This window comes from Athene noctua, chromosome 1, assembly GCF_965140245.1.
Source record: "Athene noctua chromosome 1, bAthNoc1.hap1.1, whole genome shotgun sequence".
Taxonomy (NCBI): Eukaryota; Metazoa; Chordata; class Aves; order Strigiformes; family Strigidae; genus Athene; species Athene noctua.
In genome coordinates this window covers 190,597,906-190,610,246 of record NC_134037.1, presented here as the reverse complement: position 1 = coordinate 190,610,246, position 12,341 = coordinate 190,597,906, and the positions used below count along the sequence as shown (strand labels likewise).

The 12,341-nt window shown below is 46.0% G+C and overlaps 2 protein-coding genes across 6 annotated transcripts in view; one reads left to right on the top strand and one right to left on the bottom strand.

The window, feature by feature from the left end:
• Positions 1-7,596, bottom strand: part of SLC9A7 (solute carrier family 9 member A7) — a 74,966-nt gene extending 67,370 nt beyond the window's left edge. For all 5 annotated transcript variants that reach the window (XM_074908098.1, XM_074908073.1, XM_074908090.1 and 2 more), the window contains exon 1: positions 7,223-7,596. In XM_074908098.1, coding sequence (XP_074764199.1) covers positions 7,223-7,490 — 268 coding nt within the window. In that variant the 5' untranslated portion in view covers positions 7,491-7,596. The remainder of the gene's footprint in view (positions 1-7,222) is intronic.
• A 243-nt stretch (positions 7,597-7,839) lies between these two features.
• Positions 7,840-12,341, top strand: part of RP2 (RP2 activator of ARL3 GTPase) — a 35,218-nt gene continuing 30,716 nt past the window's right edge. The window contains exon 1 of the mRNA XM_074908136.1: positions 7,840-7,926. The gene's annotated coding sequence lies outside the window, so the exon portion shown is untranslated. The remainder of the gene's footprint in view (positions 7,927-12,341) is intronic.

Genomic DNA, 12,341 nt, shown 5'->3' with positions numbered 1-12,341 from the left:
AAAAAAAGTCTACAAGCCGGTATTTCTGGCTGTCAGAGTGGAAACAAGAGCCTTCAGTTAAATACTGAGGCTGTCTCCTGAACACACAGGGACAGCTCAGCAGCTCAGTGCCAGACTCACAGCAGTCAGCACATAAGCAAGGAAAGAGCATCCACGGTACACAGCACCTGTTAAAGGGTTAGATAGGAACTGCAAAATATTTTTAGTTATGGCCCCGAAGAGGCCAAGATACATAATTCTGAATGGCAGAAGGTGTCCTATAACACACCACAGCTCCAAAGCTTATCTTTGAGGGGTTTTAATTGTTTTGTTTATTTGTTTGTTTCCAAATGATGGATTACCTAGGGTTCCTGCTTCAGATTTGTTGTTTCTATATGAGTAGCAGGGTGAATACTGCCACCTCTGCCTAATGGAGAGAATGGTTGTTCAGCCAGCAGGGGATGGGGGTGGAAATATCTCCCTACCAGAAGCAAGGGAAAGGTTTCACCCCGGTCTTTAAGATGTTGTCTTGAACTACTCTGTACAGTAGGTTGGTACAGGGAGGTCAACTTTCAGAAGAAGGATGGGGAAAAAGGGCTACCATGCACCCACAGAGTGAAGTTTGTGAAAACAAAGGACACAAGAGAAGCATAACTAGCTGAACTATGACACTTTTCTGTCACAGGGAATCAAGCCTTGTCGTCTCTGCTTCCAGAACTGTCTTGTGTGTGCTGCAGGACACCACTCAGGCCTGGAGGCAAGGCCAGTGCCCAAAGAAGGGAGTCTCTGGGCCCCAGCAAGTCAGAGGCAAGGCTTACGCCTGCTTCCAGTTGTGCTGGGAGCACACACAGCAAAAGTCTAGAGTGTCACCTCTGTCAGGACACGCAGTAGTTTAGAAAGGCATTTCACAGGTTGCACTTCTGCACCCAAATGCTGCCCAGGACTGGTTGTACAGATGAGCCAGAGGCCCTCCCTGCTGTGCCAGTAACTGCTTTGGGTGAAGGTGATTTCAATGTTAAGATGCTCTAATCCTTCTACAGCGCAGAAACTGAGAAAGGTCTACAAAAGCTACAGCTATAATCACTTCAGTCCAGCACAGCGTTTTTAAAATTAAATATCAGAAAGAACTATATCTGAATTGTTCATTCTGTTTTGCACAAGGTATAAGCTGATGCAGTATTATGAAATCCAGAGATAAGATTACATGCCAGCTGATGCATAGGTTTTTGTTAACATAGCCAAGGAAATGCTCCCTATGCTCCTTCTATGACTGTCTATGACACAAAGGCCTACCTTACCAGACAGAAAGGAGACAGCTGAAAACCCAGACCTAATTTGTCCCATCCATCTTCTCCCCAAAACATATAGAACCTCAATAACTAAGTAGAGCAGCACTGAGATGGGGACACCATCAGCACTTGAGAAGCATCCTGTAGGACTTGACAGCTTTTATACTCTCCTTCACCATCCCCTTTTCAGTTTTTTCACCTGCACCAAGAACAAAACCCACACTCTTCATCTACAGAGGAGCTCAATCCTTGTGGTTTTAGGAAGATTCATTGGAGGACCTGTTTAGAGTCATAATTCTATTGCAAGGTATCAAAGAAAAATTGGGAACGGTTGCAAAAATGTCTTCTGAAATGGACTAAGGAAAGCCTCAAGTTCCTTCAGGGCCCAGACAAGAGCAACCCTAACCTGTCATGCACTGCAGAACCACCACCCTGTCTGACAAGAAGCTTATGCACCAGACATCATGTTACCTACCCTCAGTTCAGCACGTTCCTACCAACACAACCATCTGTTTGTGATAACTGTCTAATTCAGATGAAAATTATAGTATATGCAAAGGAACACCTTCCCCTTCAGCCTCCACCTGGTTCCTACAACTGTGTAATGTTGTAGAGCAGTACCAGCTAGTTGTGTCACCAAAGGCTTCCTCATGTAGAGGTAATCCAGGGTTGCCATTTGCCTCTTTTGGCTCCTGACAGTGATCAGAAGGGTATTCTGGTGATGATTTGATAGACATCTCATGAAGCTGACATTAAACATAAAAATGAACCCATTTATCTTAATTGTTATCAAAACCACTGCCCTTCCTAAAAAAAAAAAAACACACCCCAACCAACCCATAGACAGAAAAACCCACACAAAATCACTGCTCTGAGGACTACGGCTGAATTGTACTCTAAAGACATTTCAGAAACATTAGTAATTTATAAGCTATCCAACTATCCCACCCAAAGAGCAAATCCAAAATACAGGTAGATTAATAACAGAGACATAGCAGTTCTTCCAAAATCTCTCAGAAGATAAAATGGTAAAATCCATCCAGTCACAGGGCACAAAGCAAGCTTACAGACAGGATTTGCAATACAATGTCCTGAGCAGCCAACAAACTGAGGAAGACTCACTTCCAAAGTCTGTTACCAAGTGATTTATAAGAATATCCAGGAAGAACAAATGGGTTGCCAGATAATCTCAAAACTGTGTGCTCAGAGTTACGTTCTTAAGTCTAGCATTAAAAGATTTATGTGAAAGTGGCTTATTAAATACCAACACTGCCATTATTTTGATGGCTGTGGAGATGCAATAGGTCATCTCTAGCACGTGCAGAGACTAGAATTGTAACAGCAACTGTAACACTGCAGACAGAGGAGCTACAAATAGGCCCTTTATGTACTCTCTAGCTACAGAAACTTAGTCTGATACAGTTTATTTCAGAACAAATATGATGTTTTTAATCCTGAACATTTACCTCATCTCTCATTTCTGATCCACAAAAGGTTATATAAGTTTTATATGCCTCTTCTTACATTGTTCCTCTTTCTCTGTACCCAAGTCCAGTTTTGCTTTTACTTTTGCCTCCAGCGCTAGCACATGTGGCTCCCAGGCAGTTCCAGAACAACCCCACAGTTGAGAAGGCACCAGGTAGGACTGACACCCATGCTGATGTATGGGTTGACAGTTACCCAAGTTATCACTTCTGAAAGGGGACAAAGTAATTGCTTGATGGAGGTGATACCACTAGATCTACACACATCTGCTTCATAAGGAGCCGAGTGCTGGGAAGCCACAGTCACTTCCCATCCTTAAGCTATTCCCTGAGCTCAAGGTGCGCAGTCCACATCCTGTGGCTCCCTACCGCATGGGGATGCTCCTCAAGAGAGGGTGAGGAAACCTGCCAGACACAGAGTTGTCATATGGAGTTGAAACTCTTCTGGAAAAATACAGCCCAGAACACCCTTGGGAGTCAGACCAGCACAAAGAAAAGTGAGCATCACGATCACTATCACAAGTTGGAATACGTGTGTCTGCAAAGTCTTAATTCCTTAATGGTTCTGTTGTGAGTTGTTGTTTGGTTGGGTTTTTTTAATTGCTCCATAATGACTTGCATTAGTAATACTGTTGCTGAAGCAGCTGCAGAACATTTGCAAGTATTTAACTTCCACAGAGCAACACACTTGTTAGAGTTTCAAGATCAGAATTCAATTGTATATAGAGCTTTATAAGCCAAAGGCATCTTGTGGAATAACGTGCAGATCACAGCACACTGACATGGTACATAATTGATTCAAATCAACATTGTGCCTGAACCTGCAGCTCTAGGTGCAAAGTATTATAAGACATTCAAAAAAGTCAGGTCACTTCCTCTTCTGCGTACACACTTGTCAGGTCTAGCATGTGCAGCTGAGGTCTGTAACTTTCATATTGCTTCATCAAAAATAATATTTTAAGTTGCACATTGGAAAAAAAAAAGCAGCACTATTAGTCAGTAGACATTCATGTAAACTTCATGTTATTCCACATTTTAACAGATGTTGCCAGAAAAAGAATTAACACATCAGAATAATACAGACAGACAAGCAGTGGCTGTTGAAGAGACAGTGGCAACACAGGAAATAAGAAACGTGGAAAGACTACATAATTATTTTAATGACTTTTAAATCTTCAAAGAAGCTAGCATGATGAAGTTACATAAAACACAGTAAACCTGGACCTGCCAGTAGCCTTTGTTCTGCAGAGAGCTGGGTTAGACCACCACACTGAAACTGTCAGGCATGGTAGATGCCTCTCATTCCACAGGCAGCAGAAAACACGATACTCAAAGTCTGGAAGAAATTCAGACTTTGGCAGCACTAGCAGTACTTGGGCCACGGGTCTTTTTAGCCGGGTAAAACCCATGGTGTCTTAAACAGAAACAGATCAAATCAACAGCAGAGACATCATGAAAGTAGAACAGGATGTGCTTGTATCGGCGTTCACAGAAAAGTTAAGTGAGAAGTGTTTGTTAAAGCTCTGGCTGGAGGCAGCGTCTCTGCTCACCACTGCAAGCCATGTCATGCCAAGTGATTCCTAGTGCACTCAAGGAAAAGAGGTCTCATTGCACATTACTGTAAATTAACGTGGCTAGATAAGAAAAAAAGAAATCCAGCTTCATCACCTCTACTTAAAGAGCAAAAGAAGCAAGCAACTATCAAGACCTGCAGTTGTAACTAGCTCAGGTCAAACATACATTTGATCTGATACAATCACCCAAAGATTCATCACTTTGAAACCATTGGTTTTGGAGGAGGTTTAGGTGCAATAAGACAGTTTTTCCTAGCTCACTGTCTCCACACATTCAAAATTAATCAGCACTGAAGTGCTAGCTTACTTCTGTAAATGAAAGCCACTTACTCCGGTAGCATTGAAAACTGCTGTGATAAAAACACTTTGATTTTTTCTGTTAGAAAAATTGAATGCATATGATGCAAGTGTTGTAGACTTGACCACAAAGCCATGTGAAAGTTACCTAGTGTTGATTTTGGAGCCTATACCAATAACATATTATGAAATACATCCTTATGAGAGCACCTAGACTGTTTCACGCTAGATAGTTGTGTTTTTAGGACTACAAACTGGTTGAAAATACCGCCTTATGATTTTGTGTTTGTCAGACAGATCAAACATATGCGTATGCATGCAGTTTGAAAAAAATGTGCATTTCTCAGATACCAAGTTATCAGCAAAATTAGAAACCCATCTCTCTGTTTAGCTGCTATCCTTTAAGTGACAAAGAAGGAAGAGGAGACACTCCTATTTGAAGAATAAAGCCTGGTTATCAGAAGTATAACAGACAGTTACTACGACACTTGCTATGCTGTTTTGTTTGCTCTAAAGTAAGTCTGCAAAATGCTTAAGTGAGGCCAGGCCTCAGCAGAGCTTTACTGCTGTGAAGGCTAACCACGTTCGAAAGGAACTGAACACACTGAATGTGTTTCCTCGGGTGTTCGCCATGGCATGCTAAGAGTCAGTTTGTTTGGGAGGGAGAAGAGCACGCATTTTCGTATACTAAAAGGGCTTATTTAGAAAGACAGTGTATTGAGCAATAACCTGTGGGAAAAAAAAAAAAAATAAGTAAGGGCACACCAAGAACATGCAGTGGTTTGAGCCAATCATTCTTTCAGCAGTGCTGCCTGTGGGGCAGAAAGGGCTGTAGCATAATGCCTTTCCTAATACACAATTTCAGCACTTGTATGTCAGATTGGGAATCTAACAACCATTCCATATATCAGAAACTGGGTAGACTAATTTGAGCTTAATGAGAGGTAAAATTTCTCCAAGTTGAACAGTTTCTTATTTCCCACACAGCTCATCAAAACACATATCCTAATGCCCTTGTTGCCCTGGTACTTGTATTGCATACATTAGCGCTCCCACATACGCAAGATTTCCACCGTAAAGTAAAGCACCTAAATGACTGAAACGGTCTTAAAACGTGAGTGAACTTTCTAAAGGTGACAACACCAGGGTAATACCTAAACAACATCTTCAATTCAACCTTACACTGCCTCTTCCACTCAGCACAGATACGGTTAATCTACCATCACCTGAGCACTAGTCAGCTGTTAGGCACTATCATGCTAGGGCATAACTTACTTAAATGCCCAATCATTAATTTGTCAGTTTTCAGCATCAAGCATAGGTGAAATACACAGCAATGCAGCAAAGAGATCAGTGACTAAGAGCAAACTGGGATGGTTTAAGAGAAGCATCAGCAGAGGAAAATTCCACTGCTTCACAAGCAGTCTCGTAGCTCTCAAGAGCCGTAGTACTACTCATCAGGGAGGAAACGGTTCGCTTTTCCCCTCCCCTTGAGTGCCGAATTTCTCATCTGCGGTTACCCTCAATACGCTTCTCCCGACCAACATCGGGGCAGGTGTTTCACACCGTTCAGCAGGAACCGATTCAGCTCACGGAGAAGTGCCCCTCGCCACTACAGCAGTAGCCAATCCCCGTCAGAAAATTTTTTTTTTTTTTTTTTAAACGGCTGGCTGTTTCTCATCACAACTGTTTATGCTCTGCGTAGCAAACCGCGCAGGGGATACAACCGCGCGAGTTCGCGGAGGAGCGAGTACTCCGCGCGTGGGTTCGGGCTCCCCTGCGCCAGCCCTTAGCGGCCCCAGCACAGAGCCCAGCTCCTCCGAACCACCCGCCCCAGGACGCGGGGGAGAGCACCGCTTCTGCGGGGAGACTATCTGTACCTTCCCTTTGCTCACCGCGGGCGAGGGGACCGGAGGGGACAACCGCCGCTCAGCCCTGCGCTCGTTGCGCCAGGCGGGCGCAAGGAGAGGCCCCCCCGCGGGCGCTGCCGGGGGTGTCACCGCAGTCAGTCGGCGACCAGGGAAGCGGCAGCGGCCGGGCGGCAGGCAGCGAGCGAACCCCGGCGCATCGAAGTTGAAACGCGCTCCCTTCGTACGCGCTGCGCGCCACGGCGCGGCGGCCGCATAACGCTTTCTGACACCGTTACCGCGACGACCGGCGTGGCCAGGCTCCCTACAGCGGGGCGGACTACCGGAACGCCGCGTCTTGCCAGCGCGGCCGCCCCAGCGCCGGGGGACGGCGGCAGGACAGCGCACCTTTGCGCGGGACAGCCGCTCCGCCACCGCCCCGCGGGAGGCCCCGGGCCGTACGCCCCCCTCCTGCCGCCCCCGGCCCGCAGACAGCCGCCGGTGCGGGGCCGGGCGGGGATCCAGGCGCACCGGCACGGCCGGGCTCCCTCTCCCCCCCGGGACGCGGCCTACCCCTGCGCCACCGCCGCCCGCCCGCGCCTCGCCTCAGGGCACCGGGGGCGCGGCCGAGCACCGGGGCCCCGCCGCCGCCCCTGCCGGTACCTGCCGGCGGTGACACCGGCCCTCGGAGAGCCGCCTGCCGCGGGGGGGAGGGAGCCTGAGGCGCGGTGCCGCGCCCGGGGGGGACTCACCGTAAATCATGGCCAGACCGGTCTCGTGGAGGAAGCGGACGCGGCGGTGCTTGAAAAGCCAGATGGTGAGGATGGTGAGGGTGAGGAGCAGGATGAAGGTGAGGAGGCTCACGCTGTCCTGCCGGTGGCTCTCCTCCGCCTCCTTCTCGGTGGCGAGCTCCTCCATGGCGCTGCTGCTGCCGCCGCTCCGCTCCGCCGCCCGCAGCCCGCCGGCCGCCAGCAGGAGAAGCGGGAGCACCGGCAGCCGGCGGCGCAGGGGCAGCGCCATAGTTGCGGGCGGGCTGCTGCCGCCGCTCCCCGTCCCACGGCTGCGGCGGCCCGCGGGCACTGCCCACCGCCCGCCCGGCCGGCGGGGAGAGAGGAAGGGAAGGAGGGAGGGAGGGAAAGAAGGGAAGGGGGGACGGCGGGGGGAGCGGCCCCGGCGCGCAGGAACCCGCCCGCCGCCACTGCCGCCTCCCCCGGCCCCTTAAAGGCGCAGCCCCGGCGGCAGCCTTGGCCGCGGAGCCGGCGGGCACAGCGTCCTTCCTCGTCCGGGCACGGTGAAGCGGTGGGAGGCGCCGGCGTGGGTGAGAGCTGCCCCGCCCGCCGCGGGGCCGGTTTTGCTTCGGGGACCCCAGGTGCCGCTTCGGCGGCGCGGGCAGCGCTCCGCTCCCGGTCCTGCTCTCGGTCCCGGTTCCGATGTCCCCGCGTCGGCCAGCAAGCCGGTAAGCTGCTGATACACGGGTGCGGTCTTGAAAATCATCGCCCTAGAGCCGGCTGTGCCCTTGTCCAGGGGCTGATGGACTCCGTGAGACCTGGAAGGGAATGAACGCAGGCACTGGTTGCTCTGGGTCTCCGCGAATCTTCAAAAGTTCTCCCAAAAGACTCAGAATATGCTTACTCGAGTGTTTTCCCGTGTGGGTTTTTTTCATTTGTTTTGTTTTGGTCTGTGGGGGGTTGGGGGGGGGGGGTGTTTTGTGTTGTTGTTGGTTTTTGTTTTCCCCAGATATAGGAAAACTTACTAAATGCAAATTGCTAATTTGGGGTTTTCTATCCAAACACATCCTACTGGAAATTTGCTTATAGGAAGCAAGACAATTGTAGGAAATTAATAGACTAGTCAGTATTTTCATTTGACATTTCTTTACTGAAATAAAAAAAAACGGGCATGCACCTACTGTTTTAAAATCATCTTGAGTTGGGGGAAAGAAAAGTCGCTTAGTGCTTTGTGCAAGCAAGCCAAAATCAGAACTTTCTCCTTTAGCTTTTTTTTTTTTTTTCCTTGAATGAATCACAAACATTAAGGGGAAAAAAAAAAAAAAAAAAAAAAAAAAGAAGAACAGAAAACCAGAAAACCCAGAGAATTTCGAGTAATGAAAATGTTTGGTTTTAAAGAAATACAAACCCCTGTAAAACTCGGGTTTGTGGATTTTTTTTATCAACTTCAGCAGGAGTGTGCTTTGCCTTTGGCTACCAGAGGAATTCCCTCCCAGTTTCGAGTGGTGGTGTGAGCAGTGCTGACATTTCTGTTCCTGTGACATTTTTCCCAGAATTGCTATTTTCTATCACAACTTCTAACATGTATTTTAGTCATCGTTTTGCAGAAAAAGAAAGCAGAATACCTTTGGCCACATGTTTGATTAGTTATACGGCAGATTCTCATTTAGTGCTGTTCTTTTTCTTAATGTTGTTGCCTGGCGGTTTCTGAGGTTATTTATGGAGGTGCTCTAGTTACAAGGGTCTCTCTACCAAACTTCTTCTCCTCCTGCTAGTGGCTCCGGAATTGTCTCTTATCACATACGCTTCTGTTTAGGAAAGTCCTCTTTAGAAACACTTCAAGATGACAGCGATGTAAAACCACATTTTTATTTATATGTAGTCCTTTTAAATACGGTATTTATGCAAAGTCCTCAACAACCTTCAAAATCTGGTATAATTATGTGCAATTACCTTTAAATATTTGCTTGTGCAGGGCTCAAAGTTTACATTGATAGTGCCGTCATTTGTAAACCTCTTAGAGATGAAAAGCATTAATTTGCCCTGAAGACCTAGCTCTTAAACCTACGTGAACCATTAAAAATTACTGCCTCAAGACTGCCTTATGTTAAATCTTGCATTCAAAATTAACATTTCTGGTATAATGAGAGCCTTATACCACTAAATCTTTATTGTATATCTTTAGGATATACAACCCACATACTATATAATTTATGACTTTAGGATATAACAACCTACAGGCCTCACAGCAGACTACAGGTATGCAATACAGTTCTAAGTATGTGTAATGTTGATAAAGTTATAAAATAAAAAGCTGAATGGCAATAACAGGCTCTCTTCTGGGGATGGATTTTTTTTTATTGTGTGCTTCATAGTGCTGGGTAAAGTCTGTTGCTAAGTGTATGGTGGCTCTTTTTAAGAAGACAATTTCCATGCACATTGTAATTTCATCTACCTCTCAGCTGAGCTGCAGTCAGCATCTTAAGTTACTTTCTGCAAAGTCTTCTACCAGTAACCTGTGTTGCATCCTTCAGCACTGGCACAGTTCACTGTGCAATATGCCTCTTGCTCACCAGGCAACAATGAGAAATATCCAGACAGTTCTTCTAATAGTTAAGTATAATAGCCCAGGGGTTTTTTTGTTTTTTGTTTTTTGGGTTTTTTTCAGCTGAACTATGTTATTTGTGGAGAAAAGCATTCATCCATAGTTTGTGTGTCAGTGCTACCATCAGCACAAGCTTTAAAAGTCCACATTCACATTTACGGGGGTTTTCACTGCTGCCTTCCCCATGTAGCCTCTGCACAGGTATCCCCTTATCCTAGGAGCACCTCCACTGAAATCAATACATCAGTAGGTACTGTCCCCAAAAATTCACCACTGTTGCGCACAGAATCAGGCATAACTCATCATTATTCTGGGCTATGTGGATGTAACTAAATCCCATACACAAATTGGTGATGGGAGAATGATTATTTCTGTCAGTTTAGGGCATCAAAATTTAATAGCGATGAATTAGTTCTTCTCAACTCGGTGTTCTGTCTAATATGTTGTTGCTAGGGAATTTGATATGCAGAGTGTATTTGGTTCATACTGGCCAAAGTTTGCTGTCTCTTCACACTCACGGGTTGGTATGGTGGTGCATGAATAGTTTAACTGATTTAAATGGGAGTGTATGTTCTCAAATAAGAAAAAAGTTATCAAGTCGAGCTTGCCTATACGTCCCTGTATACTAGGCTGCATCCTTGTAAGAGAGCTGTGTTCACACAGCTCAGTTCCTTACAGCGATGTAGCTAGCAGATTGCTGTGGTGTTTTCAGTCTGTTAGGAACATCAGTAATTTCACCCCAGGGGGTAGCTCTGTCACTGTAATAACCCTGCAGTTACAGTTTGTGCTCCAAACTTTTCCTGGCAGGCCTCCACCTCCCTTCCCGAGCTGTTCTGCACTAGACCTCCTTTGTGTTCTCTACAGAAGGGACCTGAATATTACCTCTGCCTGGCAGCCACCGTGTTGCAGAAGTCAGCTGGATTCCTGCTTAGCAGAACTATCACTTTGTTCTGTTCCTGATTTCTTCCCATTTGTTATTTTTTATCTGGTCCCAGGCAGAGGTCTTTGATCTGCTTGCAGTTTGAGAGGCCATGCTTGAGGCAAAAACAAAGATGTGTGCTTAGGGAGATGGAAGGCAATGGCCTAGTGGGATCACAACAGAGGTATCAAAGGCTCAAAACTAAAGCTATGAGATGGCATTGAAACAGAAGGACAAAACCTAGCCATTCAACAGAGTTCAGCCATACCTGGAGGAATGCAGGAGGATTTTGGTATTAAATGCTAATAAAAATGTGCATTTGCATGTGGGTGATGATAACTTGTGGGATTGGTTCACATGAGCCAGACCAAAACACCATAGAGATAGGTACCTGGATGAGCCCACCCCATTCCTTTTGCCTACCAGTCTTCTCTTATTAAAAGGTTCATCCTGCCAGAAGCATCATCAAACACTCCATTCAGCATTTTTATAATTTTCTTTGTTATGAAAGTCATTGTTATCACATGAACTCACTTCAGGGTTATTCTTATTCCCAGAGTTGAATAATGTGCGGCAAATGCGAGGTCCTATTTTCAAGCCCAGCTTTCCCTCTGAGTTATTGGTGGTAACATTGTCTATTCCTTGTCAGTAACGCTGCAGAGCTGGCACTCTATTGAGACCTCTTCTGTATTACACAAGTCTGTTGAGGCTGACCCTTTGTGCTGATGAAAGCAGCAGGTTTGAAATTTTCACTGATCTAACATGTCATTGTAGGACTGGTTCTGGTAGAGAAAGGCCTCACAGTTGCTTGTGCTTATAACAAACTGCAAAAATCAAACAAAGCCTTATCATAATATGTGGCAGGTTTATGCAACTTCCCTCACATGCCCAAATTTTCTAGCACATTATTCCAGAATGCAGTAGCAAGTTGATTAGCAGGCAGGTCAACCTTGCAGAGCGGCTAGCATGTCAGACACTATCCTTAATGCCTCACCTTCTTTCTCCTCTCTTCCTCTTTAAGCCAAAACCTGCCATCATTGTGTTTTAAAATGCCAATCCATTTTAAACCCATAGCCAGCTCTGGCAATGGTAGGATTGTCTTGTGGGCTACTCTCCTGTGTCTGTGTAAGATACCCCTACAGCCCAGGATCCTGTAAAACATGCCCTATTGCAGACATGAGTTTAAAGACAACTAAGTGTTCTGCAATTAAATTTTGAAGAACGTGTCATGTTTTTACTGAAAACCAAATTTGTTAAAATCTCCAGTTTGTTGGAATTGCTAACAATTGTGACACACTTCTCTGTTAGTACCAGTTCTGCAGAGGTGTCATATAGCCAAGAAAATGTCAGATCTGCCATTTTCTACCAGTGCAAATGCGGAAATCAACATAAGCCTTTCTGGTAGACAAAAGTCTAGCGAGAGTTAAAGCTGCTCTGTGCTATTCACAAGGTGCAAAAGTCACTCACTGTGCAGCTGCATCTCTCAGCTTTTATATCATGGTAAAATTTCAAAGTGTCTGAGAGGGACATGACTAGAAATTTTACCTACAGAAGGGTGCTCTGCCACCTCCCTTATACCCAAACAGATTGCTTTCCCCGTCTAGCTGTATGTGATATTA